The sequence below is a fragment of the Cervus elaphus genome, chromosome 21 (genome assembly GCF_910594005.1).
Source record: "Cervus elaphus chromosome 21, mCerEla1.1, whole genome shotgun sequence".
Classification (NCBI taxonomy): Eukaryota; Metazoa; Chordata; class Mammalia; order Artiodactyla; family Cervidae; genus Cervus; species Cervus elaphus.
Window position 1 is genome coordinate 62,430,200 of NC_057835.1, and position 27,363 is coordinate 62,457,562.

General features: G+C 41.4%; 1 protein-coding gene across 21 annotated transcripts in view; it reads right to left on the reverse strand.

The window, feature by feature from the left end:
- Positions 1-21,449, reverse strand: part of RIMS2 (regulating synaptic membrane exocytosis 2) — a 590,415-nt gene extending 568,966 nt beyond the window's left edge. For all 21 annotated transcript variants that reach the window (XM_043880157.1, XM_043880154.1, XM_043880169.1 and 18 more), the window contains exon 1: positions 20,196-21,449. In XM_043880157.1, the coding sequence (XP_043736092.1) occupies positions 20,196-20,371 (176 nt within the window). In that variant the 5' untranslated portion in view covers positions 20,372-21,449. The remainder of the gene's footprint in view (positions 1-20,195) is intronic.
- Positions 21,450-27,363: the final 5,914 nt, after the last annotated feature.

Below are 27,363 nucleotides of genomic sequence, written 5' to 3' on the forward strand. Positions count from 1 at the left end.
CATAAAAATCCTGCTACTTATATAAGCTATCTGAATTGACTTAGACTACGTAAATTCCCCTAAATTCTAGCCAGATAAAAACAAGATCCATAGGAGAAATTTTTACTAGAATTCCACCTTATATTATTAAAGGAACCAGCTCAGCTCTAAATCATAATGTTTCTGACTCTGGTTACTTTAACAGAAGTAAAAGACAAGTGGCAAGCTCTGAAGAACTGAGATTAGACTGCTGAACATAGATCAAGAATCAAGACTTCTGAGGATAAAGCATCGCTTATGCTAATAGCCTAGAAAAGGGTGCAGGAAACGAGGAACAATAGAGAATTGATTTTAAACTGGAAGGCTATAAAACAAAGATTTTTCATGAATCACAGAAATGAATGAGAATTACAGGGTAAAGCTGGGACAGAGCTGAGAAATGTGAACTAGAAAGGGTGGGAAAGAAGAGAGTGTTTGAAAACATTGGAAATATTGAAACATATGGTAAATTGTGAGACAGTTTGAGCTATGGCATGGTTATATAAATTCCTGCTGCAAAATCTGGTGGCAGATTGGAAGCATGTGTTCCAAAATAATTCCATAAGATTTCTATTGAAGTTGAAGAAAATGAGTAATGAGAGTTTTACATCCTCAGTGGTATCTGACTGGTCCCTTCAAAAGATGGTTTTAGCAAAACTTTTTAAAAGAAGGCACCACTGAATTGTTCCCAATTTCAAATATTCAATATACATAGTATATGTATTAATTCACTAAATTATATATTTCATACTCGTCCCCCTTATAACAGGGTCCCCCTTTCCCTATTTCAGTGCTCCAGGAAGAGTGAAAATTTTGTAGCTAAAAGAAAAGATCTATGAAAGGGAAAGGCGGACAGTGAGCTGGAGAGATAGCTTAGGCAGAGACTGTGAAGGAACTTGTATACAAAAGGAAGGAGTCTAGATTTTATCCAAAGCAAGAGAAAGCCTAAAGAGGTCTTTAGACTAGGGGATGAATGATTTAAATTTTATTTTTAAGATGGTACTCTGAAACTATACAGAGGACAAATCCAGGATAGAGCCATAAGATCCAGGGAAAAAAAAAAAAAGAACCATAAGATCCCAGAATACAAGACAATAGCAATACCAGTGGAAATACATTGGTGAGAATTCTCACACTAGCTAGATTTTCTGACAGTAAACCAACAGAATGTACAGACATACAAGCACTACCATGCTCTTATTTCCAAATCTTAAACTGCAATCAAACGTACCAGTGAGACAAATTCAAATTTCTTAACAAGGCATAAATTATCAGTCAGTCAGTCAGTTCAGTTGCTCAGTCGTGTCCGACTCTTTGCGACCCCATGAATCGCAGCACGCCAGGCCTCCTTGTCCATCATCAACTCCCAGAGTTTACTCAAACTCATGCCCATCTAGTCAGTGATGCCATCCAGCCATCTCATCCTCTGTCATCCCCTTCTCCTCCTGCCCCCAATCCCTCCCAGCATCAGGGTCTTTTCCAATGAGTCAGCTCTTCACATGAGGTGGCCAAAGTACTAAGAGTTTCAGCTTCAACATCAGTCCTTCCAATGAACACCCAGGACTCATCTCTTTTAGGATGGACTGGTTGGATCTCCTTGCAGTCCAAGGGACTCTCAAGAGTCTTCTCCAACACCACAGTTCAAAAGCATCAATTCTTCGGCGCTCAGCTTTCTTCACAGTCCAACTCTCACATCCGTACATGACCACTGGAAAAACCATAACCTTGACCAGACGGACCTTTATTGGCAAAGTAATGTCTCTGCTTTCAAATATGCTATCTAGGTTGGTCATAACTTTCCTTCCAAGGAGTAAGCGTCTTTTAATTTCATGGCTGCAGTCATCATCTGCAGTGATTTTGGAGCCCAAAAAAATGAAGTCTGACACTGTTTCCACTGTCTCCCCATCTATTTCCCATGAGGTGATGGGACCAGATGCCATGATCTTAGTTTTCTGAATGTTAAGCTTTAAGCCAACTTTTTCACTCTATAGATGGTTCTAAATATTTAACAACTGACACAACCATATAAAATATGTGTCAATGTATAAATTAACATTAAAAATAAATTTCTTTTTTCCAAATAAACTGTATAGAATTCTGCTGTGTATAGTAGTCCCTCCTTATCTGCGGTTTCGCTTACTGCAGTTTCAGTGATACACGGTCAACGGCAGTCCAAAAATATTAAATGGAAAATGTTTATTTTAAAAACAAACAATTCATAAGTTTTAAACTGTGCACTGTTCTGGACTGCATGATGAAATCTCGAACTGCCCTGCTCTGTCCCATCCAGGATGTGAATCATCCCTCTGCCAAGCTCACTCTGCCAATTTGTCACTTACTAGCCTGCATGGTTATCAGATCAACTCTCACAGTGCTTCCGTTCAAAATAACCCTAATTTTACTTAATAACGTCCCCAGAGCACAAGAGTAGTGATACTGGCAATTTGTAAGTGCCAAATAGAAGCCATAGAGTGTTTCCTTTATGTGAAATGGTAAAAGCTCTTAATAATAAAAGAAAAAATAGTATGTTGAAGTTGCTAAGATCTACTGTGAGATCAAATTCTCTGTGAAATTGTGAAGAGGGAGAAAGAAAGCTGCACTAGTTCTGCTGTCGCACCTCAAACTTCAAAAGTTATGGCCATATGCATGATAAGTTAAGATGGAAAAAGCGTTATATTTAGACAGTATTTTGACAGAGCACATTCACATAACCTTTATTACAGTATAATGTATGTTCTATTTTATTATTAGTTATTGTTAATCTTTTATTGTGCCTAATTTGTAAATTCAACTTTATAATATATAAACTATATAATACAGGAAAAACCACAGTATATACAGGGTTTAGCACTATCCACAGTTTCAGACATCCACTGGGGGCTGTGGAACAAATCCACAGCGGATTAAAGGGGACCACTGTAATAAGAGCTATAGCAACATTATACACTAGTCATTGTAACAGTTTCCAAATCATTTGCTAAATTTTAGAAGTGCTGATTTAACCTCTCTAAGGGGGCCATGATTTGATATTGGGAACCATACTAAGCTTCTCCCAACATCTTTCGCATTAAAGTGACTGTCACGAGCCGCTGCTTCTGCACGTTGCTGAAGCTGTAAGGTAGCTGGGCCTGCCGTCTGTGTCACCGTCACACAGCATACAGAGGCTAGTGCTTCCCACCGCGCATGAAACCCCTGGGTCGCAGGACCCCTCCCCCAAAACACGCTGCCACAAAAGTGACCTGCACCACAGCCTGCTCCATCACCCCCAGCAACAGGAAATGCTGAAGGACCAGGCAGTCACGACGGGCCTTCCAAGGACCACGTTAATCCACACCATGCTTACAGACTGCACTGGACAACATACCATTCTCTCAATAAAAGTCACCAATATGCATGAAAGTGATTCAGTATTTTAATAACTAGTGTCTCTGTTACTGGTACATATCAACTGAATACCAGTCCTTTATACAAGGTCCTTTACAACTGACTCCTGCCAACTAGCCTCCGTGCACCTATCAATATAGGAATAGTCTGAATGGCTGGTGACAATAAGAGCACCAGTGGCCACTGTAGTTATGACAATTAACATGTTATAGCAATTCATGGCTCGTGGGCACTTTCATTTACAGTGTCACCGTAACCCTGTCAGAAAGATACCACAAACCCTAATTCCTTACCAATGGTTTCAAAACCCAAAGCTCTGAAAACAGAACTTTTTTTGCAAGTTTGGGCCAAAATTCTTGATCTAAATGAATTATTAATAGCATGAGGCTTTATGTAATCTCTATTTAACCTACTTATAAATATTCACATGTTTCACTAGAGAAATATAAATGCATTTGCTTAGGGGCTGCTGTCCTGATCCACTAAGAGTTACATATTTCTGTGGTTGCACCTTTATGTTTCTAAAATCAAAAAAAGGGGTGTTGTTGTTATTATTTAGTCGCTCAGTCATGCCTGACTCTTGTACAACCCCAGGGACTGTAGCCCACCAGGTTCCTCTGTCCATGGAGCTTCCCAGGCAGGAATACTGAAGTGGGTTGCCATTTCCTTCTCTAGGGACTCTTTCGGACCCAGGAATCAAACCTGCGTCTCCTGCATTGCACACAGATTCTTTACCGCTGAACCACAGTGGAAGCCCCAAAACTCAAAATACCTGAATTCTAAACCACATCTGGCACCACGAAATTCAGTTAAGGAATTTTGGATGTGTGTTTTCAATCTCTATTTACAGAGTTTAGGGAGTTGAAGTGATTTCGTCAGGATAATATAGCTTGTAAATGGTGGAGCCAGGACTCTAATCCAGACACCTAAGTCTTGTTTTATCCCCTATCCAAGACAGACCATAAATGAAAAAAGAAACCTTTCTCTGCACAAAAAGATACATCTCACAGTTCACATAATATCATGTAAGCATAAGTTAATGTAAAAATTTTAATGCAAAAATTAAAAATCAAAGTCTGTATCTAACCTTCAAAAATACATTCCCTGCTGCTTAAATATTAATGTTTCACCCTTTCTATTTTACACAAATGAGTAAAGTCATTGTCAGATTTGGGGTCACTCTTCCAGAAGTTAAGAACACCATCAATTTTAATGTTGACATTATTTTTCACTAAAATTCCTAAACACTACAAAACAAATTAAACAATTTAAAAAGAGAATTATAAATAATTATCCTAGGAATTGACAAATTTTCTAATACCAAGCCTGTCAATTCTGTGGTAGTTATATTTTTCAACAAATACTTCAGATTCTCCTTCTGACCATGGTAGGACTGCACTTTTCTACCGAGTTAGGCATGATCATGTAACTTACTATGGCCAATGAAATGTGTACAGCAGTTATATATATTTTTCTGAGAGGAAACTGTAAGAAACAGTCTGCAATTGACTGCTTTCTCTCTTCATCTGCTCTCAATGTTCCATACATCTTCTCCACCATCATCCTGTGTTCCAGAATGAAAATGACACGGAGTAAAGACCCCAGGCAACCCAGATAGAAACATACAACATGAAAAATAAACTTGTATTGTTTTAAGCTACTGAAATTTGAGGACAGCACAGCCTACTGTTAATTTATAAGTGTTTTGCCTCTTAGCTCCTAGTTAGTCCATCTTTCTTCATCCTACTTAGTAATACTGAATCCGGACTCTACAACCCTTTCTCCTTTCGCAGTTGGAGCAATGTCAAGCTTCGTCAGTAGAGGGAGCCGGAGCAAAAGGAAGAAGGGGCTTCTCTTTCTGGATCTGGGAATTTTGTTTTCCCTGCGATGCCTGGCTGTCAGGAGCTTTCAGGATACCTACCCAGCGGCACTCACTCTCGGCACTCACCCTCACCAGCACGCAACACGTTTCACCAGCACCCAGCAGGAACTGATCCAGAAATTTCAACAGCATCCCAGCAGGCAGTATCCCAGTAAGTCTCACAGATACCCTATAGGTGGCTTCCCAGTGACTTTGGCTAAGCACATTAGCCAACTTCGCAGCAGCCCCACCGACACCCCCACAGATGATTTCCTGCCTATCCCAGCTGGTGGCAGCTCAATGGGACATCATCACACCTTCCAACAAGGGCTGAATTTCAGCCTTAGCCATGGGGGAACAGGCCTCTTCCAAGTTCGTTCCTTCCTTGAGTACTCAGCCTCAGCCCTAAAGAAGGTGGCTGCTCTCTGCTACAAGTTAATAATCCTTTATATTAAAATTTCCCTATTCAAAGTATTACTGCAGTTTTTGTCTTTCGATTGGACAGTGATATCTAGTCTACCCCAACACATAAAACTACATGCTGCAACATGAATTTGTATTAGTGGTTTTGAAGGATAACTTTGGTTATTTTCTTTTTCTAGCTATTTCATAGCTATTTTTAATATTTTATGTATCAAAGTTAAAGCAATTAATTGTATTTTGACCACTGACATAGAATTTAAATCATACTAAATACTAAATACTTCCCTCGTGACTCAGCTGATAAAGAATCCACCTGCAATTCAGGAGACTTGGGTTCAGTCTCTGGGTTGGGAAGATCCCCTGGAGGAGGGAAAGGCTGCCCACTCCAGTATTCTGGCCTGGACTCTGTATCGTCCATGGGGTTGCAAAGAGTTGGACACGACTGACAGACTTTCACTTTCACTTTCAAATACTACATGCTTTCATTAAATCAGACTTATTGGCTAAAAAATATGAAAAATAAAAATAATATATGAAAGCACATTTATTGTGGGGTAAGAAATAGTTCTTCAACCAAACATGTCAATGAAAATTATAGTCGTCAAAAGATTAAATTCAAATCTTTATTTACTCATACTACAATATAAAGTTTATACTGAGTCTTTTAAAAATCAGTTTATATTCAGTCTTTTAAAATCAGATAATGAAAATATTGCATTTGGAAAAGTTTCAATACTCTTCACTATGTTAGTCATATGGCAAAATTACATATTCCTCAATCTATAAAAATAAATCCAATTATTAACTAAAAAGACTACTCAGGAAGAGTACTTAAGTGTTTCTTATGTGCAGAGCCAAAAACAATTCTCATTGCTTGCCCCCGGCCCCACTTCCCATTAAACCAGTATTTTAATTCAGGAGGAAACAAATCAAAAGTGAAGAGCACATTGCCAGTAATTTGAGGGCAATAAAGTATTATAAACCTATGGAAAAGTAAAACTATAAAATATTATTTCAGAGGTATTCTAGAATGTGTGTCTCTAATACAAAATACATTTTTAAAAATGAGTAGCTCAATGTCTCCTTTATAAAAGACATATATCCAAACTTATATCTAGTGGCACTTACTAAAGAAGTATAAGGAGAATAATGACCACCAAAGAGGTTCATTTTCTAATCCCAGGAAGGTGAATATATGTATCCTTACATGGTAAAAGAGATTTTAGAGATGTGACTAAGATAGGAAGATTATTCTGGACTATCTGGGTGGGCCCAATCTAATCATAGGAATTCTTAAAAGAGAAAAATCTCTCCCAGCTGTGGACAGAGAGAAAGGCAGTGACACAGGAAGGGTCAGAAAATGGCATCATGAGAAGAATTCAACGCTCCATTGCTGGTTCTGAGATGTAGGAAGCTATGAGCAAGACTAGAGAAGAGGTCTCTAGGAGGTCAAAACAGCATTCAGCTGATAGCTGAAGGAAATGGGAGGCTCAGTCGTTTTTCAAGGAACTGAATTCTTTCAACAGCCCAAATGAGCAAGAAAACATTCCCTCCCACCTCACCCCGAACCACCACAACGCCCCCACCCCCGCCCCCGGCCCTCACCCCTACCCCGGGTAACTTCCAGAAAGAAATACAGCCAGTTCTTTTGATTCTATCCAGTAAGACCTATGTCAGACTTCTGACTTACAGAACTGTATGATAATAAACCTCTGTTGTTTTAAGCCAGTAAGTTTGTTAGTAGCAGAAAACTAATACAAGGGACAATATTTATAACCTTTGAAGATCTAGGTCATACTTTATTAAAGAATGTAGCAATGGCTTTTCAACAGGTATTAAAATATTGGGCGTTCATAAAAGTATTTACTGAAAATAAAGTAGGTTGATTCCCAGGCAAGAATACAGGAGTGGGTAGCCATTCCCTTTTCCAAGGGATCTTTCCCATCCAGGGATGGAACCCAGGTCTCCTGTATTGCAGGTGATTCTTTACAGTCTGGGCCACCAGGGAAGCCCCTTTCATAAAAGTATTTATTGAAGATAAAGTAGATTGATAGTCTCTATAGTTATCAATGCTTCCCTCTTTCAGCTAAATTATTTATTTAACAAACACTTACATGATGTTTACTATGTGCTAAGAAGTCTTCCAAGGGCTTTACAAATGTAAACTCAATCCTCATAACAGCTTATGAAGTAGGCATTATTATCCCCATTTTACAGATAAAGACAGTAAGCTACACAACTATCAAGGAACAGAGCTGGGATTAAAACTTAAGCTCGACTGACTCCAGAATTCAAGTGCTTCAGCACTAGGCTAACTGTTTTCCGTATGAGACTCAACAGCAATGTGATAGAAAGAGATTGAGTTTTGTAGTTAAAAGGATCTAGGCAGAGATCTGTGTTCTGCTACTCATAAGCTTTGTAACCTGTATCCTAGCACATAATGGACACTAAAGAAATGTTCATTCCCTCCTTCAACTCCTGCTTGCAGTTTAGAGATACATTCAAATTCAAAGAAAACCCTATATGGAACAGGCTTAAGAAAAAAACTGAACACTAATCTTAATTCCCAAATTTGCACTTCTCTTTCCTCAGGTTTACACATTACTTTTCAGATCTCAGCTAAGACAACCAATGGTATAACAACACATTTCTAGGGGTACTCTAGGCTCTCACTATCATACCGACAAAAATATATTGGAATCTTGCCATAAAAACAAAATCACAAAAAAGGGGGGAAATTTTTTTAAGATTTAAACATGAGGTATAGGTAAAGTCTTTTTGATTGAAGGTAATCTTAGCCATAGAATGAAATGAAACAGCTATTACATGCACTTTCTGGTTCATTTTTTGTCTCAAATTTGTTACCATGTTACCTTGTTCTTGTTAACATGTGTGAAGAGTGGTCACTGGCCATATATTAATACTCTTTAAGCTAATGTTCTTTATATTTGTTATCATCTAGAAATCAACTTTACCATCTCATATTCTAGACATTGAACCTGGTCTTAACAAAGATGCTTTGTCCTCAAGGCTGCCTACCCCTACAATATCACCATTATTATTGCCCAGAGAAATCTTTTGAGGGGGAGGTAGAATTTTCTAAAATGCTAACTACTATTTCAAATAAAGACATACTTGACACTATAGCAAAAAAGTAAAGTATCTACTGGCACACCAGCAAAAGGTGGCTTAATCTATCATGCTGTGCTGTGCGTAGTTGCTCGGTTGTGTCCGACTCTGTGATCGACCCTGTGGACTGTAGCCCGCCAGGCTTCTCTGTCATTGGGTTTCGCAGGCAAGAATACTGGAGTGGGGAGCCATTCCCTTATCCAGGAGATCTTCCTGACCCAGGGATCAAACCCGAGTCTTCTGATTGCAGGTGGATTCTAAGTACAAATTCTGGTGGAATATGACTGCTTGGGCTTACATCCTAGCTCCATACTGAAAACTCTGAGCATCCAACTTAAGTCTTCATTTTTTTCACCTGTAAAACTGGGAAAAGTAATAACTGTCTCATAATATGGTTGTAGTGGTTGAATCAGATAAATATATAAAATAGCACAGTAAGCATTCAACAAATGTTGGCTATTGAGTATTAAGGTTCAGTTCAGTTCAGTTCAGTCGCTCAGTCGTGTCCGACTCTTTGCCACCCCATGAACCACAGCATGCCAGGCCTCCCTGTCCATCATCAACTTCCAGAGTCCACCCAAACCCAAGTCCATTGAGTCGGTGATGCCATCCAACCATCTTATCCTCTGCCGTCCTGTTCTCCTCTTGCCCTCAATCTTTCCCAGCATCAGGGTCTTTTCAAATGAGTCAGCTCTTTGCATCAGGTGGCCAAAGTATTGGAGTTTCAGCTTCAACATCAGTCCTTCCAATGAAAACCCAGGACTGATCTCCTTTAGGATGGACTGGTTGGACCTCCTTGCAGTCCAAGGGACTCTCAAGAGTCTTCTCCAACACCACAGTTCAAAAGCATCAATTCTTCGGCGCTAAGCTTTCTTTATAGTCCAACTCTCACATCCATACATGACTACTGGAAAAACCATAGCCTTGACTAGACAGACCTTTGTTGACAAAGTAATGTCTCTGCTTTTTAATATGCTGTCTAGGTTGGTCATAACTTTCCTTCCAAAAAGTAAGTATTAAGGTACTGAAAGTATAATAAAATAAGAGTTATATGAGCACAAACAGTCATCTAACCCAGTTTCCAAAGTTGGAAACCTAAGGTGAATCTCAGTTAAGAATCAGTAAGACTTAGCCAGGGGAAAGTGGTTAGTGCTTTCTAGTCAAAGAGAACAGTATATGCTAAATTACAACAGAAGATGGAAAAAAAAATAGGGAACTCACTTCAATACAATTAAAACAGATAATGCTCATGAAAGACTACCAGGATGTAACACTGATAAAACATTACAAAGGGACTTCCACGATAGACCTAGAAGTTTGGACAATATCGTAAATGCAACGGGAAGGCACTAAAGAATACTAAGGATATTAAAATGAACTGTGTCAGAGTGTAGTACTATTACAGGGAGGCTGGACCAGAGGAAGTGAGCCTCAAGTAAAGATCCTTGTTTAGAAATGATTAAGGAAAATACAGTAAAGGCATGAAACAATGCAGTGACAATGCAGATGAAGAGAAACAGATTTCAAAGATATTTCGGAGATAATAAAGATAGGGTTTGGTAACTGATTATATTTGAGGGCTGGGGAAGGGTGAGGAAATTAGAATGATTACCATGACGACCATGTTCACTCTGACCTTTCACTTTCCTGCTTTGGACAAGGCAATGGCAGCCCACTCCAGTGTTCTTGCCTGGAGAATCCCAGGGACAGCGGAGCCTGGTGGGCTGCCATCTATGGGGTCGCACAGAGTCAGACACGACTGAAGCGACTTAGCAGCAGCAGCAGCAGGTTTCATTAACAAATGTTTATTGACTGACAACTGTGTGCCTGGTACTACACTAGGCATAAAAAGATGATTAAAACTTGGTCCCTGACATCAAAGATACCAGTTATACTAATAAGAACATAGAGATTAGCAACTAATATTGAATATCAGAAACATTATAAAAATCATCTACAGAATGATACGAAAATTGAAAGGAGAGACACCCAACTAGTGGAAATACATCAAAGAGATGTATTTCTTTACAGCAATGGAGCTGGACACAAAACAGCACATCGGGAAAAGAGCAAGAGGATGTGCATAATCAAAGAACATGGTACACAGATGGATTTGTAAAAAGATTACTATGATTATATAGAAGGAGGTGGGTTGTGAATACCTAAAGTCACGATTCATTCACATTCATAATCCAAATAAATTTTACTGAACTACAATGTGTCAGTCTGGGTCCTGGTAGGAAACAGACGGCATAACCTGAGTAACTAAGGAGAGCTTAATAAAGGTACTGTTCTACAAAGATGTGAGCAGGGTTTAAGGAAACCAACAAGAGACGGTGCAGTATGGCGGCTGGCAATAGAGGAAAGCAATTTCCAGAACTGGAAGAAAAGAGCTGTACTAAGAGGGCCACCACACTGGTATGGAGGAAACTTGGGAACAAATAACCTGATGTCATTCTCCTTCCATACAATCTGCCAACATCTCACATCAACGGAAACCAACTGGAGGTCTAAGAACAAGGGGACCTGCTGGGGAAATCCATAGAGGTCAGCTCCTATAGTATACAGCAAAGTGGGGGAAAGTGAGTAGATCTGGAATGGTGAATGGGAAAATATGTAACATGCAACGATAAAATTCAACAACATTCAACTGTATCTCCCTCTGGTCTTATAAAAATTCACCTCCCAATTCTATAACTCTTCCTACACTTCAATTTGGAGACAGAGTTTAATTATTAGCCTTCAACCTGCAAAACTTTTAACATGAAGCTTCAATTTGTTCTAAAATGGATCCTTAGCATTGTGAATTCTTCTGTCTCATCATAAGTATATATGCTATTTTAACTCCCTGAGCAACTATCTCTATTAAGGCACAGTGTAAGCATTTCTCCAACCTTCAACAACAAATCCTCAGTTGGGGTACAGCCAGCAACTTGTCACCAAGAGGATGGAAAAGACATTTCCCAATAAATTCTGCATTCAAGAATCAATGGCCATGTTAAGACTTTCGTTAGCTTAGACCAATCGTTGAAGAGAGATCAACCTGTAATAACAAAATTCAGTGCCCAGCTGGCACTACTGGTAAAGAATCTGGCTACCAATGCAGGAGATACAAGATCCAAGTTCAATCCCTGGGTCAGGAAGATCCCCTGGAGAAGGGCGTGGCAACCCACTCCAGCATTCTTGCCTGGAGAATTTCATGGACAGAGGAGCCTGGCAGGCTACAGTCCATAGTGTCACAGAGTCATCAGCCAGAACTTAATTACATGAACTCATCTAGATACAAGGGGAGACGGAAAAGGTAGGACTAGACAGCTACTGCACAGAAACTCTATGAAAAAGGAATATAAATCTTTGAGGAACACCTATCGACCTCCACAACAAAATTCACTTTGACAGAAAAAAAAATTGTGTTAATAAAAGCATTAACTATTTCAGCTTTTAGTCAAAAGGCATTACATGTGAGTGACATGTGATAAAACAGATTTTTCATGTATGTGCCCGAGAAGCAAACCACTACAACAGTTATCATAATAGACACCTCATATGCCAACAAAACAAGATGGATGTTAGCAACATCTCCATCTGTCAACTGAACAATACCAAAGTACTAAATATCAATAAACACCATTGTGGTTATATTGCAACCTAGCTATATTATTTAGTGTATCCTTTTTTCCCAGTTTTAGCATCCCAGAAGCCTAGTTGCAGGATATGTGAAATTGTTATTTTTCCCTCCCAGATGAACATAGGTTTTCTTGGAAGAAAAAACACTAAAGGGCATACAGAATTCCATCTTCTTCCTGTGTGTAAAGGAGCATTTATCCAGCATCTCTGTTTAGCAGAACCTATATGTGTGTTACACAAAAATATTAAATGTTTATAACATATAAACCCTATAAAATTCTTAATTCTAAATGCCTTAAAAAAGCATTTAGCTAGCATTATGTTGTATGGAAAACATAAATTAGAGCTTTTGAGATGCATATATATAAAAGTTGCTCATTCTTATACTAATTTATACTATCTAGTTGTCCATCAGTTTTCTGGTAACAATTTTAGACAGAAAGTAGGAGAAACAATATTATATCACTCCTGGGTCAAAACCCATTCTCAACTTTTCCCTTTCTAATAACCCTACCTCTAATCATATTTCTAGAATTTCCTATCACAAAATCCAACAAAAATTATCTCCCTTTCTTAATAAAACACTTTTTTAAATTCTGCAATAATTCAGTAAGCTCATAGGAAGAGAAAGAGAATCTTCATCAACTGTAACATGTCTTTTCCAAAGTTAATCTCCCTATATTTTCCTCAAATACACTCACATTTCCAAAAGTTCATTAGAAGTGATGTAAGAAGATATATAAAAAGAACATTTCTTCTAGTTAAATCCAACATATATAATAAAGATTGTGTAATAGTTAAAAAGAAGAAAAGTTATGACCAACCTAGATAGCACGTTAAAAAGCAGAAAAGTTACTTTGCCAACAAAGGTCCATCTAGTCAAAGCTATGGTTTTTCCAGCAGTCATGTATGGATGTGAGAGCTGGACCATAAAGAACACTGAGCACTGAAGAACTGATGCTTTTGAACTGTGGTGCTGGACAAGACCCTTGAGAGTCCCTTGGACTGCAGGGAGATCAAACCAGTCAATCCTAAAGGAAATCAATCCTGAATATTCATTGGAAGGACTAATGCTGAAGCTGAAGCTCCAATATTATGGCCACCTGATGTGAAGAGTCGACTCATTAGAAAATACCTTGATGCTGGAAAAGACTGAAGGCGGGAGGAGAAGGGGATGACAGAGGATGAGATGGTTGGATGGCATCACCGAGTCGAGGGACATGAGTTTGAGCAAGCTCTGGGAGATGGTGAAGGATAGGGAAGCCTGGTGTGCTGCAGTCCATTGGGTATCAAATAGTCAGACACAACTGAGTGACTGAACACCACCACAACCTTTGTTATCAGGCTCTAATAATGGTTTTTGCTAGGGAAACTGCTTCCAATTCACCTTCCCTCTCCCTGTCCCTAGCTTTCTAGCAAAGAATCTGTGTACTTAGTCTCTCAGTCATGTCCAACTCTTTGGACCCCATGGACTGTAGCCCACCAGGCTTCTCTGTCCATGGGGATTCTCCAGGCAAGAATACTGGAGTGGGTTGCCATGCCTTCCTCCAGGGGATCTTCCCAACCAGGGATTGAACCCTGCAGGCAGATTCTTTACCTTCTGAGCCACCAGGGAAGCCCATGAATACCGCAGTGGGTTGCCTATCCCTTCTCCAAGGGATCCTCCCAACCCAGGAATCGAACTGGGGTCTCCAGCATTGCAGACAGATTCTTTACCAACTGAGCTGCCAGGGAAGCCCTTGACAAAGAATGAAGTCACCTAGAAGTCCTCCAGGCATATTTTGACTTCCTAGTAGGCAGGAAAAAGAATCTCTCAAAAGAAAGGGCAGGGCGACAGATTTCATCCAAAAATGCTATAGAATTAAGGTTTAGAGACGCCTATCTATAGACGGATAGTAGCAATGATGTATTGCACACCTACTTGTGCCAGGACGCTGGGTCTATACTGATTACAACAATCCTTCAGGACAGGTGTTATTACTCAGATAACACAGAAGAGGAAACATGGCCTCAGAGAGCTTATTAATGTAAGCAAGACCTTGTAGTTATTAATTAGTGAAGTAAGGTTTCAAGTCAAAATTCATCTGGCCTGTCACACTTGCCTCCACTACCTCTCTCTTCATCACACTGTACAAATCAATTTTTATCAAGATATATTGTCAACAAGAAGATACTATTTAATTGTCCTAATTACTTTAAAATATAAAATATATATGAAAAATTTATTAGGTATGTTCTCATAAAATGGCAATGTTTTAAAATGCATTTTGAATCCTTAGAAACTACGGAGTTTCAGTTTTTGGCAATGACCATGGTTACTGCGTCTACAATAATGGTTTTTATTTAAGTCTTCATGATTAAATTACATCATTTAGATGACATGCCACACTTAAAATTTCATTTAGCTGTAAGAAAAAATATGGTATTTTAAATATCAGAAAGAGGAAGATCATTCTAAGCATATCACAAAACCCAAAGGCAATAATAATAAATTTAAATATTTTTTAAAAATCTTGACTTGTAAAATAAAGGCATAAACAAGTCATAGAACAAGTGATAAATAAAGAGCTTCCACAAATCACTGAAAATGACCAACAGAAAAAGAAATACAAAAGGCTCTAAACAAATGTAAACGGCCCTCAATCTCACTGATAATAAGAAAACTACAATTAAATTTTAGAATGGCATATTTTCCACTAAAACTATTGGCAAAGACTACCACATACTGAGTTAGCAAGGATATATGAAAATCTCCCTAGCATATGTCACTTCTGCATACTTCCTTTATGAAATTAAATGTGACAACATTAAAATTTAATTTTTTTATTTTATACATTATAAAAATATAAAGGTTACACTTTATGACCTTTTGATCAAACAATCTCATTTCTAGGAATTTATTCCAGAGACATATTCACGCATATGGAAAATGATATATGTACAAATGCAAGAGATATAAGAGACTTGGGTTTGATCCCTTGGTTGGGAAGATCCCCTGGAGAAGGGCATGGCAACCCATTTCAGTATTCTTGCCTAGAGAATCCCAAGGACAGAGGAGCCTGGTGAGCTACAGTCTATAGGGTCGAAAAGAGTGGGACATGACTGAAGCGACTTAGCATGCACAAACACACACACATACAGGCATTAAAATGAATTAGGGAGTTATATATTCATGGCTGTGGAATTGATCTCCTAAAAACTAACCTGCAGAACATATTTGTACCTTTTATGTCCACACATGTGTACACACACATATATACATATAGAGACACATAATATTTGATATACACACATATCTACTCTTAAGCATAGAATAAAAAAAAAAGCATAGAATATTTCTGAAAGAGTATAAAATAAGCTGGCAACAGGAGTTGCCTCTGGAAAGGGAAAATAGGTAGCTAAGAAATTTTGTACCATATGTATATATTACCTATTAAGTAAAGAAATTTATAAACTGATTTTGGAAAGTATTTTAAAACTGAAATATTAAAAAATATAAAACTTCTTACCTATGTTTTAAATATAATCTAAATCATTACCTTGATCTATCACTCAATTTTTTATTTATAGTTTTCTTTTATTAGGGGAGCAAATTATCCCTTTGACATTAACAGAAAATCTAAACTGTGTATGAGAAGATAATTTACATGGTAAGAAACACATAATTTCTAATTTGTTTCAAAAACATCTCATCTAAAAGACTATGATACAAGGATAGCAGAAAGCCCAATAAATATTTACTGAAAATACTTTTCTATTGATTTCAGTGGGTTTACTTTACTCATACATTTTTTTCACATCATACCCAAAACAAACAAAAAATAGTAACAAGAACAAAAACGCACTGGAAAATATAAACTTTAAATAAATTACGCACTTTGTCCAAAAAATTTCATTTTCCAACAAGTTTGGTAAACTACTTGTTAATGAACATTACTCGAAGTTAAATCAACATTGCTTACTAGATACCTACCATGTGCAGGTGTTACGGATGCTACAAAACAGAGACTCCAAAGAAGAGTACATTTTTATTCCTGCCCTCAAGAAGTTTACAGTCTTGAAAGACAAGGCTTAAAAACTTTAATCAATAAAAGAACATTATAGATTTTACTGATACACTGAGTTATCCAAACCAAAACTGTTAAAGGCATTCATGTAAGGATTTAAAAAAAGTAATTGCTGATCCATTGAAGGATCTATTGAATATAAAAATGCTTCCAAAGTCCTAATATCTCACTCATATGTAAAACTGCAACATTTGATGATGACCAAAGACTTCCAGAATATGTGAATATTCAGCTAGGCCTTGAAGAAACTGTTAATGATTAAATATAAATAGTTTTTCATTATTCACGCTCCTTAGAAGAGAGTTTACTGTAGTGGTCTCAATCAGTTTTGACTCACCTTTCTCACTAAAAATATATCAGGCATTAACTGTTAAAATATCTATATTTACTTATATGCATCTTCACATTGTCAATCTATATATTAAGTATCAATAAAACTTAATTTCTTTCTTTTTCAAATACAGACAGAAATGTAAATATAAGTTTTAATAATTTTCTTCTTGTAATCCAGTACATCATCATATGATGCCCATGGGTATCCACACTCTACTTAGTATGAATACTTAATATGAATATTTAAACTCACAGATCATGCAAAAATATTTTCATCCAATGGTTTCAATTTTTCACACAGCGAACTCACTTTTTAACATAGCTGTTAAAAGGCAGCAGACATGAATTTGAATTTCAGTTTATTTCTCTCTGCCTATGACCTTCTCTCAGAATAAATGTTAACATGCAATTAAACAGACATCACTAAAGAGAAACAAAGTATAGTCATGACCAGGCAAATGGCCCCTAAAATGTAATGGCAAACAGCAATCATGGAAGAATATTAGTACTATTTTTTTCTTATAAATAGCATTTGTAACTTAAGAGTCAATATTGAAAATAGTAGTAAATTGTCAAAATCCTCAAAACAATCTGTCTCATTTTTATCATTCTGTTATAAAGTCTATTCTTTTCCTAATCTTCCTTGTCTAATCTTATTTTATTATGAAAGCCAAAAGGTAGTTTTTATCTACTTTTAATTGGAGGATAATTGCTTTACAATATTATGTTGGTTTCTGCAAAAGTATTTTTAAAAACCATTAAAAATTAAAGTTTCAAATATGTTATAATTTAACCTCTAAATAGTTTCTTGTTAAAATGAATACAAAAATAATTCTGAAACCATGCATATCATTTTGAGGTATGACTCCTTCCAAGTCTAACTTAGGTAAAGATGCAAATAGATATTTTACATAAACACAAACAGATTTTTCATCAATGTAATTTCATAGACTGTATGACTATGTTCTTAGAGAATGCTTGTTTCGACCTAAACTATGCAAATATGAATGCACAAACTTTATATGCATTTGCACAGTATGTAGGTTTACACAGGAATGTAAAATACTCACATGTACCTATCTGAAAAAACCCTTTCACATTTTCCTAATATAACATATAGTTCACCTTAAATAATCCTTAATTTAGTACTCAAAAATTCATTTCAGTTTCTACATATTGGAACAATAAATAGATTTGGAACTACAGCGAACTAGCCCATAAATACCAAAATTCTGCATGCCGTAAAAAAAATAAAAACACTTCCTACATTTAAGTATGAGTCAAACAAATAAAACCACATTTAATTTGAGCATCATTTTGGCAATACTTCTAACAATTATAAGAAAAGTCCACGTTTGATGCATGAGACAAGTGCTCAGGGCTGGTGCACTAGGATGACCCAGAGGGATGGGATGGAGAGGGAGGGGGGTTCAGGATGGGGAACACATGTAAATCCATTGCTGATTCATGTCAATGTATGGCAAAAACCACTACAATATTGTAATTAGCCTCCAACTAATATAAATAAATGAAAAAAAAGACCCCCTGCACACAGCGATGCTAAAAAAAAAAGAAATACAGATTCATATATCCAAATATCAAACTCTAAGTCATCAAAAGGTTGACACTGTTAGTAAAGTTAAGCAAAAGGTAGAAGTATGCTCAAAGAGCTCTTTAAAATAATTGTTTTATTTTTTACTAGTTGAAATAAGCTACTTAAATCTCTTACTATTTTTTTCATTTCCCAAGCCTACTAATAAATCACATTGCCAAACAACTATTCAAACCCAGAAATTAGTTTTGAAGAAGCAATTCTTTATTTCAGTTTGTATGTTAGAAGCACATTTCCTCTCTTAGTCCTTCAGTATTTTTTGAGAACTAGTATTTTTCTTGGACATGTAAAGATATTTGATAAGTTTGTTATATAATTTAAAGTAGCATTTTTCATTAAAATATGTAAATATATATGTGTAGAGAGGGTTGTTTCTTTGTTAAGTGCTAAAGAATACTGAATTCAACAACCTGTTTTTTGGAATTTACATGATTAGAGGTCAGTGTGTTAGTTCCTTCCCAGAGGAACTCTACACTTTCAACTATGTGTTTCTGTGGAGAATATGGGAAAAGCATAATTTAGAAATAGGCGACACGAAAGAACTGTCGCATATTTGGTATACAAACTGTACAAAGTAATCTTATGAATAATACATTTCTAGCAAAAAATGAAAGAATTGAGCTGGAAAAACATTAAAAAACGGTTACTCATGTTCTGCACAATCTCCTTCACGTAGTAACCGAGAAGTCAAAGAACCGTAAAATATTTAAAAGCAAACCTGCTGAAACACATCTCTTAGCTAGACTGACAAGAAAAGGAATCTCAAACGCCTGCAGACCTCGCGCTCTGGCTCTCTCTGGACAGTTCCCTGGTGCTGAAGTTACACCGTCACCAAACTGTGTTGGGGGCCTGGGTGCTGCTTTCACTGTCCCACCCTCCTCAAGATCCCGCTGCCTAGACTACGAGCACGAGAAGTAGAACTTCACAAGGTAGGGAGCATCCCAAGCTGCAGTAACGGGAGGAACTGGAGTCCCTCCGGAGCCTCTTCGGGATTAAGCAGATTTACTAGTTGCAAATAGGAAGAGCGGCAGAGCGCAGGGTGTTACACACCCGCCGAGGGGGAGGGGCTGGAAGATGGCGGCGGCCGCACACCCACCCGAGACACGATAGCGCGTATTACAGGCCCCCTCGCCCGCACCGCCGCCCTCCTGCCCGGGGCGACAGTGGGCAGCGCTGCTCTTCCCGCAGTGGGGCGGGCTGTGGGGGGCAGAAGCGCCCCGCGCAGGCGGGGCCCCGGCGGCCCCCGGCGGCCCCCGGCGGCGCCCTCCTCCCCGGCCGGCGCGCCTCCGCCCGGGTCCCGGCCCGGGGAGCACCTGTGCACGGCCATATTGGATTCCTCGCCCCAGTCACTGCCTCCGCGCGGGGGCGGCGGGAAGCGACCAGGGACGCGCGGAGCCCCCAGTCAGCCCCGAGCCCCGCCGGGGCCCGCAGCCGAACTGGCCCGGCGGGGCAAGCCGGAAGGACGCCGAGGGGGGATTACAACGCCCACAGGCTCGCCGCGGCCGGCCTCAGCGCTCTGCCTCCCCGACACACACACCCCTGCGCTCTGACAGCCCCAGCAAGCTAGCCCAGGCGGCCGGCGGCGGTCGCTACCCTCGTGGCCCAGGCGCCGCCGGCGGGAAGGGAGGGCGGCGATCCGCGGGCACGCCGGCGGCCGCAGGGCAGCGACCGAGGTGGGGGGGGGGGGGGGCGGCGGAGGGCAGGGAGGGAGGGAGGCGGGAAGATGGAGTCAGGTCCTTACTTGAGCACCGACTGCTCCTTCTCCTCTTCTTTCTTCTGCCGATCCATGACGGCCAGGATGATTTTTCTCTCCTCCTCCGTGAGGTGGCTGAGGTCGGGCATCTCGGGCTGCAGAGGCGGCTGAGAGGCCGCCGGGGTGGGAGCCGGGCGGCCCCGCGGCCCGACAGGAGCCGACATGTTTGGCGGAGTCCAACTACCCTAGGGAAGCAGGGAGGCAACTCCACCGGCGGCGGCGGCGGCGGCGGTGGCACCCGCGCGGGCGGCTGGGGCAGCCTCCGGCGCCGGGACAAATACATACAAATCAATGGCCTTCAATCCCAGGCGACGGCCCCCCTCCCCCAAGATGGAAAAGAGCGGGGGGGCAGGGGAGGGGAGGGCGAGCGCGGCGGGGTGGGGGGAAGGCTGGGCTGACGAGTGCGCTCCGAGAAATGTTTCTTTTTCCCCGGGGGGCGAAGGGCTGGCAAGTGAGCTGTTGGAGCGAGAAGAGGAGCGGGAGGCCGGGCCGGGCCGCGGAGGGCGCGGAGCTGCGCGGGGAGGGTGGTGGAGTAAGGTGGCGGGGACGGCGATAAGGGTGGGGTGACTGGAGGGAGCGGGCTGGAGGGCGGCGCGCCGGCCCGGGGCGCGAGGGTGTCCGGCCGCGGCGGAGGCGGAGGGCCCCGCGCGCGCTGCTCGGGAACAGAGACAGGGGTGGCTGCGACCCAGCCCCCTGGGGGGGAGTCCCGGGAACTCTCTGCGAGAGCGGGGGAGGCAGCGTCCCGCGAGCCAAAAGGGGCGCCGAGGCGGGAGCGCAGAGGGGAGTGAGGAAGCCGGGACGAATTTCCCAGGGAAGCTGCCGAGCCGTCCCGCCGACCGACGCGTCACTGGGCTCCCGGCGCCGCGGAGGGAGGATCCCCCTCCAGAAACGACGAGGAGAGGGCCGGGGTCGGGGGGGCAGCCTTGGAGACCACCCCTCCGGGCTAAAGCGGGGAAGCGAAAGCGGAGTAGGGATGACAAGGGCTAGCGGCGGACAGTCCCGAGGCCGGGGCTTCGCGGCTGCCAGCGCCCGGATCCCAGCGACCTCCGACGCGCAGCAGGGTCGGGCGCGGGTCCTTCCACATCAACGCGCCAGCCTGGAGTCCCTCAAGCTGCCACCGCCCCTGTGGTCCTTGGAGTGGGTGCGGAGGGCCCGCTCCCTACGCCGCCGCCGCTGCTGCTGCTGCCGCCGCCGCTCGGTGCCGCCGCCCGCGCCTCCTCCGCCCCTCCGCCTCCCGGGCTCCTCCCGCGGGGGCCGCGTCACCTCCCGCCCGTGGAGGCCGGGGCACCGCGGACGCCCGGCGGGCGGCGCCCACCCCTCCCGAAGGCGATCAGGACTAGGACCGGGCGGGGAGAGGCTATGGGGTGGGAGGGAGGGAAGGAAGGGAAGAGAGTGAGCTGGGCGGAGGAGGAGAGCGGGAGTTTCAAGGGCGGGGGTGTGGAGAGGGGAGCTTGAGAGCCGGCGTCGGGAGAGAGGGAAGAGTTAAGAATCGAGGTGGATGGAGAGCCCTGTGGGTCAGCTGGAGAGGTAGAGAACCGGGAGCGCAGGGACCGGCGGCGGGCGTGTCGGGTCCGGAGACTGAGTGAGATCCGGGAGTGAGGGCTCGCAAGGGTTTTGAACCGGGAATGGGGCGGGGGCGGGGGGGACGGCGCGCAAGGTGTCAGGCTGGAGGGGGGAAAGTGTGAGCGCTTGGAGGGGCTCTTGAGCTGCCAAAGGCGGAGTCCTGGAAGGAGGGAGACTGTACGTGTTGGGGGTGGGGGGGGGTTGGTTCCCCGGGGGATCCTCATGGCGAAGAAAGCTGGGAGAGGTATTGACTGAGGGCGCAGGAGAGGCTGGAGAATTGGGAAGTGACATTGGGAGAGTTAGGGTTTGTCTGGGAAAGGTGTGCAGATGAGGAGGAGACCGGAGGCTGTAAATGTGAAGGCGAAGGACTAAGGATCGGTTGGAGAGAGGATCAGCCGGTGCTTGGGCCAAGGGCTTCGTTCTATTTGGCCCTCTTTGGCGGGCCTTATCTCGAGAGAAGTGGCAGGGAAGCAGGGGATGGGGTTAGTGGGAGAGTCTGGTCTTCCAAGCACAGGGACGGGTAAGATGAAAGAGGTTGAGAGTGAACAGAAAACCAGCTCCTGGAGAATGGCAGTGGCTGCCGCTGCCCTGTGTTATGGGTAGGACTGAGCCCCGCCCTGACAACTCTCTGGGTGGAGTGAGGTGGGGCGGGACAGGGAGCTAGTGGAGAGCGGTAGAGTTGAGGCCAGGGGGACTCGTTGCCAGGGATCACCCCTTCTGCCCGCTCTTGGCAAGCGCAGTGGATGACTGAGGTGGGGTGCGTGTACGTGTGTGTGTATCTACGTATACGTACACACCCCTACCCCGCCTTCCACGCTAGCTTTGTTTAGTACCAGGCCAGAGTATCGTCTGATGAGTGGTGTAAGGCCTTGGGGACTTGTATTATATTTATCTTCTTGGTGTGTAGCAAACTCTCTCCTCCTCCCGCTCCCCATTCCCCGGGTAGCATCTGACTAGCTCCCAATTTAAGAGGGCTAGGGATACACAAAGCTGCCCTGGAAGTCTCTTGTGATTTCTAAGCATAAATGTCTTCTGTTTCTTTTCTTCCACCCCTTGTAAGGGAAAAGTTTACTTAAGTGCTTTTATTTATTTACTCATTTATATTACTCACCTACTTCAAATCAAACTCTTACACCCCCAAATAATTCAGTTTTCATCTCTTTGAAGTTAGTTTGGTGAGATCACATGAATCCCCATTTATGTGATTTTGTTATAGAGTTAGAGGATTATTATATATCTCTACTCCAACCTCATCATTTTATGGGAACTAGAGAACTAAGGTCAGCCAGCTAGTAAATGGCAGCACTGCAACTACTTTTACTCCTGTTTGAAACCACGGCAATGTTAAACCCTAGCTGCACTTTTTTAAAATACCACCTGGGTCTAACCCTAGATCAAATGAATCAGTCTCTGGCGTTAGGACTCTAGTCAAGAGTACATTTTGAAAATTCCTAAGTGACTAAAACATAGGAAAGGCTGGGAACTATACCAAGTGCATTACAATAAAAGATAATGGAGGAGAAACTGGGAAGTGGAAAACAAAAAGAACACTTCTAGTGAGACTGATTTTTTTTTAACCTAAAATTGGAATATTGAGTTTTTAAATAACACTCACACTTTCCTTTCTGCTAATATGCAATAACAGGTAACAGTAAATACATATATATCTATGACCTTTGCCTCACTGCCACTAAAATACACTAAAAGCTCCTTTAATAGAAAGGAGAATAGAACTAAAAACAAAAAGGATGGGTGGAACACTCTACCTTATTCAACTATTTCTGAGGCAGATTTGAAGCACCATCACCTCCATTCCCCAGCCAGCTATCAACCCAAGCAGAAAGGGACTACCCAGAGGTTAAAATGGCTTGGTTATTTTGAGTACGTAAAATGTGAACTTAAAAGAGGTTGTCCAAACTGAGCAATTTTGGCTTATTTTATAGTAGAGTCACATCCTGGGCCAAACACTGTTTTCTACCGGTCACAAAGTATGCTGAGTGCGTGCAGTTGTGTCTCCCAGAACTCCTCCTACCTCTCACCTTCCTAGAGATAATGCCAGCGTATAAAACTCAATGTGCATAAGCTGGTATCACTGGGACACCTGATTTCTTATAGGATTGGATAAAGCAGAAGTGTATTTCCTTTTTACATTTCTTTACTTCGAACAATTGCATGTGTTTTTCCTATTAAAGGGAATGCTTAGCAGTGGAAGTATCTTAAAATCATGTTCCACTCTGATTCATACACCTTTTCAAAATAAAAATTTGTCACAGAATTTATATAACATACAGAATCCCATAGAATTTGAGATGGGCTACTTTTCAAAGTAGTACACCCAATTTAAAGTAAGATTGGTATACTGAGAACTAAAACACCTTCCAAAGATATCTTGTGTGTCTCTGTTTTGTTTGTTCTGGTTTAGAATTTAACCTTAAATGTTTTCACATCTCATTATGTCTTGTAAGGCGTTATGTTTTACTTAGGCATGTCCCTCAAATATATGAACACATTTGAAGTTGAGTTGAAAGTGTACTGTTCTTACTTACCTTTAGGAGTAACTCTCCATCTTCATCTTCATCCTTCATTGAGTTCTCAAGGTCTTCTTGACAGGCCACAAACTAACTCAGAAATGCAAATTCTTTCTTCAATTCCTATAGGAGCATAAGTTTGTGAAGCCTGTAAGCCTGTGGACTTTGATTTTTACATAAGGGTAAGGGCTAATTAGGGCTTCCCTGGTGGCTCAGTGGTTAAGAATCTGCCTGACAATGCAAGAGACATGAGTTTGATCTCTGGGTAAGGAAGATTCCCTGGAGAAGGAAATGGCAACCCACTCCAATATTCTTGCCTGAAAAATCCCATGGACAGAGGAGCCTGGCGAGCTATGGTTCACTAAGTCGGACACAACTTAGTGACTAAACAACAACAACAAGGGCTAATTACTGGTAATCTACTAAATAAGTTACAGGAGGCATATCTAAACTAAAATCAAAACTGTAATAATCACTAAAATTTACTGAGGACTCAGTACTCTGCTAAGAGATCTGGCTGCCTCACAATGCTGAGAATCACTGCAGCTCTCAGTTCCTCCTAACAGATCTCCCTGCTTCCATCCTTGTGGCTTTCAGGCTTTTCTCAACACAGCATAAAGACAAAGCCTTCTAAAATATTAGTCAAATCATATCACTCTACTGGTCAAAATCCTGTGGTGGCTCCGCACTTGACTCAGTCAGAATTAAACCCCTTAAATGGCCTGCAAGTCCCCCATAACCTCTCTGACCTCATCTACTAGTCTCTTGTAGGCTTTCCTCTAGCTGTTCCTTCTGCCCAAAATACTATTCACCCTGATATTCACATGGCCTCCTCCCCTTCTGCACATTTCTGTTGAATTAGCCATCCTGTTTAATACTCCAGCCTGCTTCACCTGCTCCCTGGTCACTCTAGACTCCTTTTCCTTACCCTGATTTTTTCATGACACTTGCCACTCTCCAACTTTCCTCCAAGTTGAATAATATCCCAGCTTTTTATGTTTATCATTAATCTTTAACTTCCCACACAAGAATATTTAAGCACATGAACAAAGTAGGATTTTTACTAATGTATCGTATGGGCCTAGAACAGTACATCACATGTGGTAGGTATTCCAACAAATAAATACTCACTGAGTTAATTTCTGGGGAGAGAATCTTGTCATGATTGGTTTAAGTTGGGTGGGAGAAAAGGAAATGCATGCATGCCCAGCCACGTCTGACTTTTTTGTGACCACACGAACTGTAGCACACCAGCCTTCTCTGTCCATGGAATTCTCCAGGCAAGAATACTGATTTTGGGTTATCCATTTCCTACGCAAGGGAATCTTCCCGACCCAGGGATCTAACCCATGTCTCTTGTGTCTCCTGCATTGGCTGGTGGATTCTTCACCCCTGGGTCACCTGGGAAGCCCAAGAAAAGGAAAAAGCAGCTTCAAAAGGGGGAAACATAGGTGCAAAGAAATAAGATCTAAACTCTTTGTCTTAGGTTCCTTTAGGATTCCACTACTGCCTACCTCTGTAGCCTTATCTGCAACTCAGCCTACCAACACACACCCCTCTTCAGCCTTGACAACTGACTTGTACTTTATTGATTATATAAAGTTTCTCATCTTTAGGACTTTCTTTTATATTCCCTCAACTTGAACCACCCTTTCCGCTCCGTCTGCCATACCTTCCTCTCGGTCAGTTACTTGTCTCCTCTGCCCTGTGCTCATCCCTTCCTTTTCTGTGCTCCCTCCCGCTTGCCCCAGGCTCTCTTAGCACTGCACTACCTTCCTCACCGATAGCACTTGTCGCCCAGTGCTGGACCCTATATCTCCCTGTCTGGCTCCTCAACTAGGCCATGAATTCTTAAGGACAAGGAATATGCCTTTCACTCCAGTTTCCCCAGGGCCTATGAAACTGTCTCATATATTACAAACTCGTGATAAATATATGCACAATTACATGAGCGGTCACAAAATAATGAGAAAAATCACTGTTGCTGGAGAATGAGGCAGGGAGTTGCAGCAAGAGATAAAGCTGGGAAAATAGGCAGGGACAGTACTGTGCTATATAACCTTATGTGCTCTGCTGAAGAATTTGAACTTATCCTATAGTCATTAGATAGGCAGTGGAGGTTTCTCTAGTCAGAGAACTGACATGATCAGCTTTGATTTTCAGAATATCCTGCCTTCACTTCTTCAAGCATATCCAAAACACCTGCTAATAGAATTACTGAAAGGACACAGATGTGCAGTGATTTAGGCATGGAGACACAAATAGCAGAATTTTTTACTTCCTGTCTTCAGAATTTATTTTTCTGGCTGTGTTGCTCAGTAGATTATAACAGCATGATAATGAGGCCAAGGTCGTGGTTTAAATCTGTGGGTGAGTCAGTCAGTGCAGTGGCCACAGCTGACTGTTAATCTTTGCCAGTTGTCAGATGACAACATGTTATTTCTTGACCAGGAACTGGGTGGAAGGATATGACTGGTTCATCAAAAGTTAATAAGCATTATTGGAAAAATAACTCAAAGTGCTTAGCTATGATTGTAGGACCATACTGTCATTTTAAATCAAAATAATAGTATTATATTAGGGATAACAAAAGAGCACGGCATCAGAGAAAGAATATATTGTTTGTTCCTAGAAAATAAGCTAGAGATTAGAACAGTTTAATTATTAGGATTCGAAGCCAAGACGTAATGAAAAATTTAGAGGATGTTAGTGTAGATAAGCTTTATTAATTACTTTTTGTGTATCTAGCAATATAGGAAGTTATTTCTTAATTATTATGTCATAAAACCCATAGAGCCATTTATATTAAAAAAGTCTGGGGAAATCATATTCTAATCATCTTTCATTTATAGCATTATAAAGTTATTTCTATTTTTATTCCCTCCTAGCAATCAATGAGCACATCTTTAAAGTGAAATAGGACAGTATTGGAGGTTGGGCCATATAGACATAACTAATGTAAATATTTTCTTAATTACATCTTCATCTTAATTACAACTGTGACCACTTTCAGAAGTGAAAAAACAAGTGAATTTTATGAGATCAGAAATAAACACAAAACCCTT